This window comes from Artibeus jamaicensis, unplaced genomic scaffold (genome assembly GCF_021234435.1).
Source record: "Artibeus jamaicensis isolate MK-2021 breed Jamaican fruit bat unplaced genomic scaffold, CSHL_Jam_final contig_402, whole genome shotgun sequence".
In the NCBI taxonomy this organism is placed as follows: domain Eukaryota; kingdom Metazoa; phylum Chordata; class Mammalia; order Chiroptera; family Phyllostomidae; genus Artibeus; species Artibeus jamaicensis.
Window position 1 is genome coordinate 14,685,674 of NW_026521818.1, and position 18,150 is coordinate 14,703,823.

Consider the following 18,150-nt stretch of genomic DNA (forward strand, 5'->3'; position numbering starts at 1 on the left):
CCAGGGATTCCAGCAGAGGGGGTGTTGCCCCAAAGGCGGGAGCAGTGAAGGAAGGACATATTTTGCCAGAAGGGGTGAGTCTGGTGATGGACGAGCAGGGAAAAATTAGTGATGTGGGGATGATGGATGCTGAGATGGGAAGATAAGTTAGAAAATAAATAAAGGAACTGCTGCATACCACGCTAAAGAATTTAGCTGTTATCCTGAAAGTCTGGGCTTTCCAAAGCTCGGTAATTCAAGTATTTCTTCACAATGCATGTTATACCCAGTGGCTACCTTTGTTATTTTTGCCTTCCTTGTGTATCACTCATAATATTATTTATTTAACACATTTGTCTAAAGTAACTTACTTTTAAATGTTTGTTCTTAAAACAAACCTTATGTCAGTGTTGTAAATAGAAAACCTACATGACTTACAATAATTTTAAGGTCTTCATTAAAATGAATGATGAAAATAAAATATTTCTGTTAACACTTTACCTATAAAATTTCTGAACCTGTGACCCGTGGTCTCATTGTTCCAAAGGGAGATTTTAAATTGTGAAGAGGAGTTAAATTCATTGTAACATCCAATCGAGACTCCTCAAATTACTTAGGAGAAAGAGAGTTGAAAGGGGTAAAACTTCCTCACTCTCTCAGTCAGGGACATGGAGCTGCGTGCCTGCCACCTTAGCTACTGCAGGGAGGAAATACTGTTTGGGGCAGTACAGGTGTCCACCTGAGGTTTTCGAGCTAAGAAGTAACAGTCAGACTTGTCTGAAGAGGGATAACTCAGAACTGGAAAGGAAGACCAAAAAAATAGGTAGAACCTTGCCCAGGCTAATTCTACCAGAGTTTCAGTGCAGTCCCACTGTAGAAGGATGAAGAAAAGGGGAAGGATTTTGGAGCAGAACACGGCAGCACTTGGTTCCTGGGGGGTGAGGGGCAGGGGTCAAGGGAAGAGAAGGGCAAGCCATGCCCTGGAGATGGATAGCTTGTGAGACGGTGTGGCAGCCACGTGATGCAGGCCAGGTTTACCAGGAATGAGGAATATGGTTAGAAAGACAGAGTAGAGTGTGTCTGTGGGATGAGGAGGGGAAGGAGACAAAGCAGAAGAAGGTGGAGAGGAACAAGACCCCTAAATCAGAACATACAGCCTGCCACAAATACTTGCAGTTCTTAAGCTCACAGTAAACACTTGTGGAATAAAAGGACAAGCGTGGATGGTCATCGGGCAGTTGGAAGTGTCTTGCTGGCGATAGGGAGAGATGACTGTGTCCTATAAGTCAGCCTCAAATACGCTTCCAATACACCTACTGACCACTTTAGAAGATGTGTGATGTCATCAGCAGTCAGATTTAAGGAGTATTAGACATGTTTACTTTAGTAAGATGTTAAAAGCGAATCCATTCAACCAACCTCATTCAGAACTTACTTGTGGAGGGTAGTTTTCTGGGAGCTTTGAGAAATGGAGAGATAAATTGGACACAGACCCTGTTCTCACAGAGCTTTTAGAGATCTAATAAGATTGCAGATAAGTTTTCGGGGGGTGTAAAATTTGTTAACGTGGAGTATGTCTTCATGATCTTCAGAAAACAAATTTAACCTCAAAGTCTTCCTAGTAACCACAGTTCGTGTGAACTCTATTCCCATGCAGTAAATGGAGTCTATTATGGTGTTGGGGGAGAAAACAGTGTAAGTGAAATTTCTCATAGCATTGGAAGTGACCATCTTGCCAGTCATTAACAGCCCCTTTTCTTGTGTTGTGCTTAGTCTACGGCCATACCACCCTGAACGCGCCCGATCTCGTCTTGTGTTGTGCTTAAAATACCCATTCGCCCAGCTTAGGAGAAACATAACTAATTGAGTTTTATCTTTTGCACATATATAAAACTGTCCTTCTCAGATAAGTGTATCATATAGTAATGCACTAGAGACTTCTCATGAAAACCTGTTAAATAATCCACTTCCCACAACTAGGATGTTTTCCCCTCAGCAATCAAGACGCAGACTAGAAAGCACAGATTTCACTTTCACTCTGTAAAAGAGTCACGCATTTGAATCGAGGGAAGGACAACAAGCCTAATGTTGATACCCGTTCCTCAGTTTCTAGACCCCTCTGTGGAAAGAAGTGTTTTTATAAGACTCAGACAGAATTCATTTCCACACAGCATTCCCGATGGCTCCCGTCGGAGCAGAACAGCTGGGAAACATATGGTATCCATTTCCCTGTATCACTTGGAAAAAATTTCACATGTAAATAAAGCCAACATAAAAGAGTAGCCCTTTGAACCCACGACCTTGTACATACAACACATAGATAGTGGCACAATGCACTCGTTGTATTGGCCCACTAAGTTCTGTGCCTTTAAGAATTCTTTATTCTATTTTGAGATGCATGATTTCAAGGCGTTCCAAAGAAATAAAGGTAATTTTCAAAAATATTAGCAAACAACATATCTGACAACAAGTATGTATCTCAGAAATGTAAAGGACTATATATATATCTCACTATATTTAAAGCTTTTCTGACAATTGATGGATATAATTAAAGGCATATTTATACATTATAAACTCTCTGTCCATTATCTCTCTGTTTTTAAATAAGTGAGTAAGTTAACCATGTGTTCTTGAAAGGAAGAGAGAAAAGCTTGGCAGAAATTTCTGGCAGACATTAGTTTTTTCATAGGTTTACATTTTTAGGGAGAGAAGGACATATAAATGATAGAAAACCTTTTAAATTTATAATGGACCAACTGGAATTAGTCTTTGCTTTTTGCATATTTACATTTCATACATAACTCTAGAAAATGTAGTTCTTATTGGTAATTATCACTCTCCTCTGAGCTTATTAACAGAACTTTTTTCCCCCCGTGAAGTTAAGCTGTAAATCCCTCAGAAGGATGCACTTTGGGCATTTAAAAAGAGGTTTAATGTGTTGTACAAAGTGAGATTCAAATTTAAATACTAGCGTTTGTTAATTGTCTGCTCTGTGCCAAGTACTGTGTACAACTAAGAACCAGAGCCAACAAAAGGGAAGGGAAGCAGCAGCTTCAGAGCACGTAGATACCTCCCTTCCCTTCTAGAACATTCCCTGTCATGACCTATTCCTTACCAAACAGAATCTAAAGCTCCCCTCAAACCTTTTCTTAGATTCTAAAATGCCTCGGGGAGAAAGGCCTCAGAGCAGGACCCCTTAGTGCAGGTCCTCTGAAACCCCTTTCAAAATTGAGGTCCATTTTGGAGAAAGAACCCACAGTTCTATGGCATTCAGGCTCAGAACGTTCCCTGTCACTTCCTTAGCTTGGCTCCAGAAGTTCTCTGAATCCTTTTAGAACACATCCTGGCAGGAGGAAGAATGAGCGTGCTCTAAATTTGGGGAACTTTAATAGCTCATATTCCAATTTCACCCCCTAAGTCAGTGGTAGCCAGGGACTCTTGTAGAAGTGATAGGCCTAGGAACACCCACATCGCTTGCTGTGCCCAACAGCAAAGACCAGAGACAAAAACATGTTTTTGGATTACAATCTTCCCACCTGCTGTTGTTCTGGAAAAGGGTAGATAGACGAGAGGTCCCTGGTTAGAGGGTAGTCCTAAAACCCCACCCCTTTAATGGGGGATGGTGTAAACTAAGTGGAAGGGGAGTAGGAATCCCTAAATCACTGGGCAGCACATTTCCAGGGGCGCTGGGGCATCCGCCATGTAGTCAGGGGAGTGTCCCAGAGAGGAGGTAGTGTCATTGTGGCCAAGGAGACTGGCGTTGCCCCCCATCCTGCACCGAGAGGAGGTGGGTAGCCTGTCTCATGAGGCGAATTGGGAGAGGTGGTGGTTCTTACCTTCCACCTCCAGACGTGTTGCTGTTTTGCTTTATACTCCATCTCAACCAGACACTCAAATGCAAACCATGCAGTGTTTATCTAAGCTTTGAACAGAAATGAGAGGAAAAAAAAAAAAAACTAGGCTGTCTACCTCACCCTCCCTTTGCAATGTCCTTCCCCTCTGGTTTGTTTCCAGTTTTCCAAACAATGAACAGCAGCCCTGAATCTTATAGAGTGCATTCCGCTGTGGGGTGTCAGCACATCACACAGCTGTGCCACATGCCAGAAAGCGCCCGTCGTGTCCCTGATAACGATGGACTGCGGTGCTCCGTCTAAGATGGAGTACATGCAGCCACAGCTCCTCTCCCACGGTCCCATCAACTCCTGACCAGTTCCTTCCTTTCTATTCTTTCCCTACTCTATCTAACAAATCACCCAGGGAATCGCCCAATCTGTCATAATTTGTTTGCCCAATATTAAACAGTTTATTCTTCTTTATATGGGGCTCCTTAAGCTTCAGGGATATACATATACGTGTGTGTGTACATGTGGGAATGTGTGCTCATACATCCCTTCTTTCCCTAAATTAGTTTGGAAGTTCATTTAACACAGGACCCTGTCCTCCAATTTTGCTTTTCAGGGTGGTGACAAGTACCCAAATACTTGCCAGGCTGGTGAAACTATCCAGGGAATAAGCCTAAATACCAGTCTGGGCTTGTTTTCTTTGGCTGTCCGCTTTCACCATTACTGCTTTACTTTAATTAATTTGGAGCCAATCTATCATAACTTTCTTTTATCTTTAACTGTTTTCCAGTGTTAAGTGTGAAGTATTTATTTTATGATATACATTCTAAGTGGTCCCCTTACACAGGGGCTTACTTTGAGCATAACTTGAGTGGACCATGTCTGCCTGGATAGCCAAGATATTTTCAGTGTTTCAATTAACAGCCTCCTCTTTTAATTTATTTTAAAACAGTTTCTAGCTCAAGCTGGAATTGCAGTGTCTCAACTCTTATTACAAACACACAAAAGCCCACAGGAATCGCTGATGTATACAGTAAGTTCCGCCCAGTGAAGCGAGTTTCCCCCCTGAAACATCAGCCAGAGACTCTGGACAACAATGAAAACGATGAGCAAAAGGACCAGAAGGCAGAGTACCAGAAAGGAGGCGATGCTGACCCAGGCCCTCAGGGTGAAGAGCTCAGCCCCGGAGATAGAGAGGGTGGCCCCCTGAGTAAAATCGCAGGGCCTAGTGCACTGCTGGGGGAGCTGGAGCATTATGACCTCGACATGGATGAGATTCTGGATGTGCCTTACATTAAATCCAGCCAACAGCTTGCCTCTTTTACCAAGGTGACTTCTGAAAAAAGGATTTTGGGTTTATGCACCACCATCAATGGCCTTTCCAGCAAAGGCTGCTCTACAGGAAGTGCCGACGGCTCGCCATCCAACATGACGCCATTGTGCGTTCTTTCTCCTGTGAAAAACCCTCACTTGAGAAAAACATCATCTGTCCTTCGAGACCAGCAAAAGCTCTCCACTGAAGACTCTGAGGGCTCACCGCCTCTGGTTAAATGTGGCTCTGAGAACCAGAGTAAGGACCTCCTGACCAAGACCTTCACTGATGCGCACAGTCGGAAAGTCGAGAAGCCAGTGCCAGACTGCCAGCTCAGAGCCTTCCACCCGCAGTCCGCAGCGGCAGAGCCCAAACTGGAAGAGCAGATCGGTGGCATGAACTGGACCAGCTCCCAAGGCCCAGAAGAAAGGAGTGAGTATCTGAAGAAAGTGAAAAGCATCTTGAACATCGTTAAAGAAGGACAAATCTCTCTCCTGGTAAGCACGATCTAATTCAGCATACACATGAGTAATTTAGAGACTTTCCTTATCAACTCCATTCGTTAGGACCAAAATTGATGATACACTTGTTCCCATTCTTGTTTAGCCTTTACTTATGGCTTTGATTAGTAAGTGATTTGACTTTTGAGTTGTAAAATAAAAAGTCAGGTGGTTAAAGCAGGGAAAAACAAATGACTGTAGGAAGAGTGTTGTTTCACTTTAACTTTGCATGAATTCAACTGAAATAAGGACACTCAATCTAAAAAACAAAACAGAAAAGCCCAGCACTTTCTTTAACTTGAATCTTAATGCCTTTCTCTTTGCCTTTCTAGTGGTTTCCAGCACTCTCAGTTATTTGTGGAGATGTCAGTTTCTTTTTTTTTTATGTTTTAAATTGTTTTTTTGTTGTTTTTTTTATTTAGTTATTTTTTCAAGTACAGTTTTCTGTTTATTTCTCCCATTCCAGCCCACCCCTCCCCCATGCACCCCACCTCCCTCCCATTTCCACCCCCCTTAGTTATTGTCCCTGTGTCCTTTATACTTGTTCTTCTAAATCCCTCCCATTTTTCCCCTTAAATTCCCTCCCCTCTCCCTCTGGTCGCTGTCCCCTTGTTCTCTATTTCAGTGTCTTTGTTTTTATTTTGCTTGCTTGTTTGTTTTGTGGAGGTGTCAGTTTCTTGCTGAAGGTGGACCTGCCAGATACATGAACAGAGGGTTTTCTGTTTTGTTCTGATTATTATTACGAAGACTTGGACCAGGAGGGCCAAAAGATTTGCAGATAGAAGCTTACCCTGGAGCTTGATTGCCCTCTGACCCAGATGGAGTTTTTACCAGTTCCAGCTCTGCGTGTGTAGGGAGTATGAGAAGCTTTTCTGAAGATTCTAAACAGAGCAACATGATATAAGAAAAGTCTGTTCTGCTTAGGCATAGGGAGCTGAACTGAAATCACACTCCATCTGCCTGCATTGTTCTTTTCTGGCTTCCAGGCTTGCATTAAACAGTAGTAAGCTTGGGCTAATACTGTGATGTTAATTAAAGTCTCATTCAGGAAAATTGTCACATCTCGACAGTGTTGGCTCTACTCCGGGTAAAGCCATGTGTGGTTAAGTACAGTGTGTTTGCTCTATTATCACAGATCTTAGTTGTAGTGGGATGATAGGGTTGACTCATTTTACTAAATAAAGTAGTGATTTTTTTCTCCTAAAAATGTCTTTTCCATTCCTCTTGGCCCTTCTCTTTTTCTCTTTGGTTATTTCTTTCTTTTTTCCTTCCCATGTTTCCCAAATAATAACACCTCTCAGTTTACCAAGCTGTCCTTATCAACTAGTTTATGCTCAGGGGATACACTCCACCACAGGCTAGAAAACCAAAGGCAGGTGGCCTGCCAATGCCCCCAGGAACTGGTTTGGGGATGAAAGTGTCTAGAGGTTCCCATGGAGCAGCAGTTGGCAGCAGACACCATGTAGCTTGCAGTCAAAGCCAGCTCTCCGTGGTTCAAGGGAAAGCAGATGATTGAGACGAGTAGTTCATTATTTCAACAAACCTGCAGCAGGGCACATAACACAACCTGGCCCTCAGGACTTAGCAGTGAAGGGGTGGAGACAGACCAGAAGCCTGCCAGATACTGTGAATGCCATCACAGTTGTTTACAAGCCAGCTCAGAACCTCCCCCAGCATGCTGACCTCTCCTTGTCACTGTGTCTCTCATGTGAAAATTAGTTTCTTGAGCTTTTATGTCCCAAAACATAATATAACAAAAAAAATTGCAGTGGAAAATAGCATGGAATTCTGACTATTTAGATCCTGATGGCTCCCACCAGAGCTTCTAGAAGCTCACCTTCTTTTCCCAGCACCCCAAGAAAAACTCCAGAGTGTCTCATTCTGATTTAGCGACTTGAGTTTTTCTAATCTTGCTATTTCCACAGCCACACCTAGCTGCTGACAATCTAGACAAGATTCATGACGAAAGTGGAAACAATCTCTTACACATTGCCGCGTCCCAGGGCCACGCAGAATGTCTGCAGCACCTCACTTCTTTGATGGGAGAAGATTGCCTCAATGAGCGAAACACCGAGAAGTTGACTCCAGCGGGCCTCGCCATCAAGGTGAGTGGTTGGGGCTGGGGCCCCCATAGCTGAAAGTTAGGTTTCTATTTTTTAAGATTTCTACAGAGCTAAAGTGTTGGGATGGAGAGAGAGAGAAGAGTAATATACTGAGCAAACAGCAAATGAACATACTGTATTTAAGAGATTAATCATTTCAGTCATTAACTGCTTTAAGATTTTGAGTGTGCATTCCAGTGTATTGTGCAATGAGGGTTAGCTTCAAATCAGCTAATGAAGAGAAAGGGAAATGATCGATTGCAGTGCTAAGAACTTTTGTTATTCATTGAGACTGAAATTTAGGCTCTTAACCACACCTGGATCTATCAGAGACTGTTTCATTTTTTTCCTGATGTGCATGTAATGAAGAAGACAAATGAGGACATTGGGTATTTGAAGGGACACTAGCCTGCAGGAGTCATTCAGGTAATGAAGCGGGCTTCTCATGGGTCACATCTGAAGTTTAAATGTCTTCAGGATCAGGAGTGGCTTAGAATATCAGTGCTGAGTTTGTGTTTAGCTCTTGCAGAAAGTATGCTCTCTGTCAAAAACTACAGAAATTAATAGAGACTGCATTAGGGAGAAACTTTGATACAAGAGCACATGGTCTTTTGTAGCACTGCAGTGAACGCCTCTGTGAATTATGTAACACATCACTAGAAGGTTAGCCATTAAACGAAAATTACTTTTAAGGTCTTTGGCAAATAAATGTGGAATTCAGCCATGTTTATTAAGAAGCTAGAAATGAAGCTTAGGGAAATATAGTACACCTTGTGCTTCTGCATATATACTTTACATAATAGTGTCCTCCAAAAGCTGAATAATCATAATTTTTATTAATGGAATTATATAGAGTTTTATTAGGGGGACTTGCTGGGTAAATCTACTTTTGAATTCACTAAAGAACATGCAACATTTGAAAAACAAGCTATTGCTATCTTACCTCTAGTATATCTTTTATGCAAATCTGAATTTTTATGTCTTTATTTACTATTCAGTAAAGTTTTATGTATTAAAAGTTCTATTTTTTTAGTTTTACTCAATAATAAGGTATTATTTCAAAGAGAGCATAAAAAAACTTTTTGATAAAATGACAAATCTATGAACCCGGTAGATATAATTTTTCTTTAGTTGTGAATGATGCTGTATCAGATTAAGAGCTGGCCTGCAGGCGGCCATCATGAAGAAAAAGAAATCAAATGTGAACTTGAGGTTCATCATAGTTGAGTTCAATGATATCACGAAGTCCACTGGATGGTGTGTTAGTTGACGGTAATAAAAATTTGAATGAGACAGAATCCTTTAAGTAGTTGCTGGCCTGGTAGATAAGACAGGTAAGTTATCAGTAATTCAAGTGCAGGCAGTGAATTCAAGATCTAGTCCTATGGCAGAGTCCTGTGGGAAAGTAGAGTTGGATCTAGTCATCAGTAGGCATGTGCCAGTGATGAATAAAATATTCTTGCAATGCCAATGAATATTGACATTAAAACACTAAATGTTTTAGTGTTTATAAAATACTTATAGTGTATAGCTTTCCTGACTAATGGTAGATTATTGAATATATTCTAACTACATAGTTGGATGAAAAAAAGTTTTTTTTCTCTTCATTTACATATCCTAGTCCTGATTTTGGTAGAGTAAGAATCTTTAGAGTAGGAAGTTAGATAAGAAACCTAGTGGTCATTGAGCCAGTCCTGGGTATGAACTCCTGCGATGGTGTCGGTATTGTTACTCATTCTTGAACTCCTCCGGCCCACATAGCATCACCACCATGTAGTCAGCATGCAAAACTTAGCACTTTTTTTGTTTGTTTGTTTTAATGAAGAACACATACAAACTCACAGGACTCAAAGCTGTTACAGATTTCATAGATTTGAAGTCCTAGGCTTTTCATGCTTTACTTCTGGACAATGATTTGAGAAATGGAAGTGTGCCTCCATGCCTTCCTTTAACGTAGATTTTACAAACCAGTGAGTACATATACTTTATAACAAGTGCCACCCCTTTAGAAATCTGTCCTGACACATGTTCTGCCTCAATGTATTTGAGCTATTTGAATGGATGTTAATGCAGAGAGAATCCTAAGAAGTCATTACTGTCTGTCTGAGGACCGGTTTTTGAACCCCAGTCACTGGCTGACAGTGTTTCATGTCAGCAGGCACAGCTCTGAGGTCCCTGTTGTCTTTAATGAAGAGCAGCCTGGCTACAAATGGGCTGAAGTTGCTAGGGTAATGCGACTTGGCTGACTGGGAGCAGAGTCACAGATAGGGTATCAAATAGGATTATCTATTTGATTACCTATTGGATAGGTAATCCTATTTGATAGGATTAGGATAAAAAAAAGGAGCTTTGAAGTCATACCAGGGTTTAAGAACGTCTCTCTGCCACTCTTGAACTCCTTAAATGGAACATCATAAATTCTTGCCCATTACTTGCAGAATTTATTGAATGTTCTCTGGGGGCCTGACACTCCGGACTATTGGAGTTCGGAGCATGACCGAGTGCCCTTGGGAATGAATGAGTTCTGTAAAGTGAAGAAAGCACTGTGTTTCCTGAAATGGAGCTAGAACAAGGAATTGTTTTAGGAGCTAAACAGACTGAGAATGAAATAACCTTAATTCCTTTTTCTCATTTAGTCCTTCTGATTAAGCTCAAAGAGAAAATGCTGGTCTGATGGGAAAAATGACTTTGAACACAACCTACTGACATTCCTTTCTAACATACAGTGAATGACCCTAGGCTTAGAGACTTCAGCAGGCAAAAATCTCCCACTAGAACTTCATAACATTTTTTGTTTTCATGGTATTTCTGTTTATGGCAAGTGATATTGCTTTTAAACTCATAGTAGTGATATATTTCTTTCTGCCTTTCTAGCAGCATTTTACTCATTTAAATGTTGCCTTCATGAATAACTACACCTAATAGACATGTAACACAGCATTCTACCCAATAACAGTAGAATTCTCAAGTGCACATGGAACATTTCCTAGAGTAGGCCATATGTTAGGCTATGAAACAGGACTCAATAAATTTAAACTGATTGAAATCATACAAAATATGTTCTGCAACCATAACGGAATGCAATTAGGAGTCAATCGCAGAATGAAATTTGAGATATTTACAAGTATATAGAATTAAGTTACTCTAAATCATTGTATCAACGAAGAAATTATAAGGGAAATTGAAAAATATTTGGAGATGAATGAAAATGCAGCTAAAGCAGTGCTTAACGGGAAATTTATAACTGTAAATGACTATATTTAAAAAGAAGAAAAAGAAAGACCTCAAATCAATAGCCTAACCATCTACCTTAGGAAACAAGAAAAAGAAAAGCATCCCTGGCTGGTGTGGCTCAGTGGATTGAGTGCCGACCTGTGAACCAAAAGGTTGCCACTTTAATTCCCAGTCAGGACACATGCCTGGGTTGCAGGCCTGATCCCCATTTGGGAGCACACGAGAGGCAACCACACATTGATGTTTCTCTCACACTCTTCTTCCCTCCTTCTACTCTCTCTAAAAATAACTAAATAACTAAAGAAAAGCCAACTAAATTCAAAATAAGCAGAAAGAAGGAAATTTAAAAATTCAAGTGGAAATACATGAAATAGAAAATACAGTAACAATAAAGTCAACAAAACCAAATTTAGTTCTATGAAAAGACCAAAAAAATAAACCTTCAGTTAGACTAAGAAAAAAAGACTCAAATTATTAAAATCAGAAATATTGCCTTATATTTCTGTGTTCTACATAAACACTACTTTCTATAAATGGTCTTATGTAGTAAATGCTCAATATGGTTCCCATTCCCTCACCCAGAGGGAATGAAGCACACTGTATCATTTTTTTAAATCCTTATAGGAGACACTTGGCGTGTTCAAATTGTGTAGTTTAAGGAAAATGTATGATGAAGGATTTATACACATGAGGGGGGTGGGTGGGGTGTAGGGAGGCCACACAGGAAAGTGCAACATCAGGGGTCCCAACCAGAGCACAGTTACCACCTCAGAGTCTGAAGGGACAGGAAAAGGACCTGAGAGAGAGGGCTGGATAGGAGACTGGCTGACTTTTGACATTGACTGGTAGAAGGACTCAGCCAGCCAGCGGCAACCCCATAAAGGAGTAGGGGGAGCCAGGAACAGAGGGGACCTAAACACACTCTCCTTCCCTCGTCTTTTGCCACCGCTCCCCATCCAACCCAGCCCCCAGCCGGGGGGCTAGGAAGCCAGCGCACACAGAGCAGCCTCCCCTGGCAGCAAGGAGGGCAGAAAAGGGAGGAACTACGTCTGAATGAGACGCCAGGAAGCTGATCAACAAAAACCCAGTTAAGCTAGATATTCCAAATAGAGGGAATAGACTGCATATGTGTAGTTGTGAGTTGACTACTGAGGCTCCATAAGAGTAGATGAAGAATGAGCAGATTACCTCCTCTTGCCTTCTTTTTAGAATAGACTTCCTTGACTTCATGCCCATAGTAGCTGTTTTCTTCTGTGCTATACAACCCCGGAAGGCAGCTGAATGTCTCATCTGTCTTATAGAGCAATGAAGAGTGTCTGAGAGCACCTGGTAGCGCAAGGTAACAAGGATCGCATGCTTAGTAAGCTGATGCGCTTCATCTCATTCGATCTCCACAATCAGTTTATGAGGTAGTTACTACTCACCCTGCTGTTTCACAGAGGAGAAAATTGAGTGTCAGAGAGGTGAAGTAACTTGATCAAGGTCTTGTAACTAAGTGGGGGATTAAAGATGTAAATCCATTCCAAAGTCTGGGTCTTAATCACTGGGTTGTATATGTCACACCGCCTTCCTGGACTGCACAGTATGGGGTCTCAGCACAGGAGAAAGGAGCTATTGTGGGCACAGAGTCAGGGAAGGCGTCAGTGAGGCAGTGTTGGAGCCGGTATCATGGGGCTATTTTTCTTTATTTTGGAGTCATAACATTTTAGCTTTTCAAGGGAAAAATCTTATTCTGAAAGTTAGTGGGTAAACAAATTGTGATATATTCATGCAATGGAATACTTCTTCACAATAAAAAAGAATAAACTATTAATATAAGCAGTAGCTTGGATGAATCACTGAAGTGTTATGCTGAATGAAAGAAGCCAGATGCAAGAGTTCATAGTCTAATTTATGGTGATAGAAATTATATCAGTGGCCGCCTGGGGTGAAGGTGACAGAAATGAGAGCAATAGACTAGCAGAAGTTTGGGTTTGGGGTTTTGTTTTTTTGTGTGTGTGGGGTGGGGTGATGGAAATCTATATCTTTATTGGAGTTGTAGTTACTAGTGAGTATGTATTTGTCAAAATTCATCAAGTTGTATACTTTAAAAGGGTATATTTTCTGATATGCAAATTATACCTCAACATAGTGATTTTAAAATAACTGACTAAAATTACAAAAATGTACTTAAGTAAATTCTATAGTTGATTTAGAGCCAGAACCACATACCAGATTTATAGGTGATATACCTGTATTTTAAATAAGTGAAGCCTGATATGTAAGGCAAAATTCACATGATTTTTCTTCCCTTGGTAAAATGACCACCTATGAGCTACTTTTCAGACCTGAATTACCTTGCATTTATTTCTATCTTTTCTCCAAAATCTAGAATGGTCAGTTGGAGTGTGTGCGCTGGATGGTGAGCGAAACAGAAGCCATTGCGGAGCTGAGCTGCTCCAAGGATTTTCCCAGCCTCATCCATTACGCGGCATGCTTCGGCCAGGTGGGGGGAATTTTTAATGAAAAAAGTTCTAAAACAACCAGAATAGGAAATTAGATAAATAATGAAGATGCATGATGTGATGAAATTTTACAGGGAAGTATCCATTATATAATATTTAAGTTAAAATGTATAATATAAAACTGTTCCTGTAATTTGGTACCAACTTTAAACTTTGGAGAGAGAGAGAAACAGATACTAAGACTAAGAAAAAAACAAAAGCAGAAAACAAAAAATCCTGTCACGGCATATTTGTAGTAGTTATCACTCAGAGTAGAATTAGAAGTAGCTTTTCTTTTCCTTTTATTTTTGTATATTTCAGTATTTTCCAAATTTTCTACGATAAACACATTTAACTTCTGTCAGAAAGGAAAATGTTGCCCTGGCTGGTGTAGCTCAGTGGATTGAGCGCGAGCCTGCGAACCAGACAATCGAGGTTCAATTCCCAGACAGGGCACACGCCTGGGTTGGGCCGGTTCCCTGCAGGTCAGTTCCCAGCAGGGGACGCACGAAAGGCAACCATACATTGATGTTTCTCCCCCTCTCTCCTTCCCTTCTAAAGATAAATAAATAAATAAAATCTTAAAAATTAAAGAAAAATGCTATATTCTTGAACCCCAAATTAAGAAAAAATTGTAGAAATCTAGTGAGACAGTAACCAAGGAGGTCTCCCCCTGTTAACGATGAGCCATTGTGCTGACTAGATGCGTCTCAGCTACAACCAGTTTCCACCGCAGGAAATCCCAGTGTGAGTGATTAACATGCACAGATCACTGTCCAGTGTGTGTGGTGAAGACTCGTCACTAACTCTCTGGGAGGCAATGAATATAATTATCTCTTTAAAAAAGTTGTCACCACAAAATGCCAATCAGAGTCTTAAAGAACAAAGTCAACACTCTATTAAAATAGATTCAATTTTGTTTGTTTGTAGAGAAGAAAATTGCTTTTCATGCGTATCACCGTATCCCCTTTGGCTTTGTAAACCTTCCCCAGTGGCAATAAACTGTAGTCTTGTCAACAAGAGATTATGCTTTTTCAAGCATGACAATCTCAAGTTCAAAACATTGACTTGAAGAATATTACCAGTCTTCCTCTAGTGCAGGTCATGTTAGGTGATGGTTTATTTTGTGCCTTTGTAACTTCAATTAATATACATATATTAATATGTACTGTTTCCTTTATGTACCAGGCATCATGTCATTAGCATTTGTGTACATTATCTACTTATTTCTTAAAACAACTCTGTTACATCATGTTGTTTTTTTACTTTAATTGGTATTCAAGTACAGTGTTCCGTCTTTTACTCCCATCCCAGCCCACCCACCCTGCTCGTTTTTGTCCATGTGTCCTTTATACTTGTTCCTGCAACCCTTCTCCTTTCCCTCTGAAATTCCCTCCCCTCTCCCCTCTGGTCACTGTCAGCCTGTTCTCTATTTCAGTATCTTTGGTTATATTTTGTTTGTCTGTTTTGTTGTTTAGTTCCTGTTAAAGGTGAGATCATATGGTATTTGACTTTTACCACCTGGCTTATTTCACTCAGCATAATGCTTTCCAGTTCCATCCGTGCTGTTGTAAAGGGTAGGAGCTCCTTCTTTCTTTCTGCTGCATAGAATTCCATTGTGTAAAATGTACCATAGTTTTTTGATCCATTCATTTACCGATGGGCACCTAGGTTGCTTCCAACACTTGGCTATGGTAAATTGTGTTGCTATGAACATTGAGGAGCATTGGTTCTTTTGGATTGGTGTTTCAGGGTTCTTGGGATATAATCCTAGCAGTGAGATCGTCTTGTTTTTAACCCCACTCTGTAGATTAGGAGACTGAAGAAAGTTAAGTGACTTGCACATGTTCTTAATGGCTAGTGAGAGCAAAGACTGGATCTCAAGTCCTCTGACTTCGGTCTAGATTTTGTTTTGTCTCCATCTGTGTACATAATTTGTACAGCTTGCCCACAGTGCCCACAAAGACTTCTTGCCCACATGCAGAAGTCTTTTTTTTACAATTTTATCTAACAACATATTATGATGTATGGAGCACCTTACACAGCTTATTGAAGATGTGAGTACATATACTAAATTTATAAAGCTGAAGAAAGTAGCAGGAAGAACATTTAAAATTTGTAAAAGCCACTATCTTTGAAGTGATTGCTCCATATATGTGTGTGTATTATATAGCGTGATAGCCTGCAAACAATTGTAACTGTTAATAAGCATTTGCTAAGGATGTTCCTTTTTGTAGTGGCAAAGGACAGAATACAATTTTCGAATGACCAATGGAATTAAATCACTGCTAATCTTTATAAATTGTTTTCAGTGTAAAACAGAATTTAATTTATTCTCAAATTGTCAGAATAATTGTTTCATACCCCTGATTTGATCTGCTTATGTAAAGGTTAACAAGGAATTTCGATATTAGTGGAAAGACTGCCTGTACTTTTGCTAGAGTTTGCCGAAGAAAAGGAGGAAAGGGTTGCATTGCTGTCCTGAGACTCAAAGTAAATAATCTGGCGCCTGGCAGTCTTTGTCTTGGGAAATGTTGCTTATATATGCCAGTTTCTCTATTCAGCTCTCACAGCAGGTTTCTCATAATTTGGAAGCTATTGGGACAGAACAAAAGAAAGTGCCCTTTCTGGAACTGATGGGGTAATAGTGTGGCTTACTTGGCTGATCCAAAGGAAAATATGGAAATTAGTGACCTATGTGAAGAGCGGTGTCAGACATTTGCTTCATGCTAGTATCAGTCTTCAGGTTGTTATTTCAAGCTGATAAGCATTTTTAATAACCTGAAGTACAGCTTGGAGCAGGACTGGCCAGCAGTGCCCTTAGGAGAGCTTTCCCGCCCAAGTGGAAAATGTAGAAACCCATTAGAACTGAATTCTGTCCAGCCACCCTACATCCGCCATAGCCACTGATGTAACAGATAACCTGTGGAGATGCTGAACTTGGAACCATTACAAGGCTAATATTTTCACAAGGAAGACTGTTATTGAACAGTTTTCTAATGGATTCAGCACATGCAAGTTTTTCTACATCAAGCAGACACTTGAGTGTGTTCTGGTTTTGTTTCTTCAGTAAATACTTCTCAAAAGGACAGTACAGAGGAAAATTCTTCTCTTGGTTTTAGTTGCCCTCTGCCCCTCATATAGATTCATAAAGAATGGGCTCAATTTGACTCCCAATTTGTGTCCTTTTCTTGTAAAAATTACCTTTAAAGACTCCAGTACCACAGGGTAGCCAGCAGTTTATGGTGGTGTCCTGCAGTGATAGATCTTTGGATGATAGGAATTGATTTTCCTCATCTTGACACATGAAGTCTCAGAGGGTACAATTATTTCATTGCCGGATTGTACCTTGCAGAGCCAGCACTGGGAGCGTGGAGGCGAAAGTTGTGCAGAGACTCTGCAGTGCGTGGGGGTGTCCTCTGAGAGGCCTGCTTTGCTGTTTCTTGGGACAGACGTTGCTAGCAAAACGATTCAGACAGAATCGTCTCCAGTCAAGGCTGCTGCCTGGGTAATGGGCTGTTTTATTCAAACATGAAGGTTCAGATGGTCTCGTCCAGGCTCCCAGCAAACCTCTCCCTTCAGCTGCCCAGAGATTCGGCCTCTTTTGCACTGGTCACTGGTTCTGTGGGCTCTGTTACTCTCAACTTCACACCTGCCGTCGTTTTGTTTCTGAATCATTCACATGGCTTTTCAGTCCAGCGATTCTGCTACAAAAACCACCTCATCGTAGCAGTGAGCATTGACCTAGAATACCTTTGCCCACACTGTAGTGTTCATTCTCCCTTTTAAATGTTTGTCCTGATACAGAGTTGGTGCAGCGGGGAGCTTTTTGGAAAAAAAGAAAAGGCTCAGCATTTCCTAGGAAGGGTCACAACAGTGAGAGGCGTGCAGGCGGGGAGATGCACCTGCGAGCTGTGTTATTGTTTTTCCATGGCTTACTTTAAAAAGGGAAGTATTCCTTTGGCTTTATTGTTTTACCATCATGGAGTAGAAATAAGTAAACAACACCGAGAGTGCTGTGATTGCAGATGAAAGCAAAATGGAAAAAACTTTGATTAGCATGAGCATCCATCTGCTCTCCAAGAACTGGTCTTTGAAAAAGCATAAATGACGCAGAGTCCCCATGAACCCACACACCCCCGAGCAGCTAACCATGATTTCTGTGACCCAAGGGCACAACAGGAGCATGTTCTTTACGGACTCTGGGGTCATGGGGCACCGAACAGTTGTGGATATTCACACCCAGAAAACAGAGTCATGGAGAACATCAGCTCCTGAGTCGAGCTGTTTGCATTCAAATCTTAGCCCTACCACTCACTAGTCATTGGCCTTGATACATTTCGTTTTTAAATTAAAAGATCTCCTTGGACTTCAATTTCTTCATCTTTCAAATGCAGGTGATGGAATCTTCCTCACAGGGTTGCTTTGGGAACCCAAGGAGAAAGGCCACAGGAGCGCTGCCCACTGGGGGCACATAGTAGATGCTGGATAAATGTTGGCTCTTATGGTTATTGGATATTTTCCAACTTATTATTTTAATGGCTATCAATATTATTTAGTTTATTTCACCATTAGTAAAACATAAAAGAATCTTACCAAAGATTTACTCAGTCCTTAACCTATTTAATCATTTCTTAGAGGTCCTTTTCCCCACCTTGTACTGTCTCTGGATTCTACCTTTATCTCACAGTAGACGAC

General features: G+C 40.9%; 1 protein-coding gene across 8 annotated transcripts in view; it reads left to right on the top strand.

Annotated features, from left to right (window-relative positions):
- Positions 1–18,150, top strand: part of SNCAIP (synuclein alpha interacting protein) — a 142,939-nt gene that overhangs the window by 103,554 nt on the left and 21,235 nt on the right. For all 8 annotated transcript variants that reach the window (XM_053665327.1, XM_037165553.2, XM_037165551.2 and 5 more), the window contains 3 exons: positions 4,774–5,630; positions 7,559–7,738; positions 13,341–13,454. In XM_053665327.1, the coding sequence (XP_053521302.1) occupies positions 4,774–5,630; positions 7,559–7,738; positions 13,341–13,454 (1,151 nt within the window). The remainder of the gene's footprint in view (positions 1–4,773; positions 5,631–7,558; positions 7,739–13,340; positions 13,455–18,150) is intronic.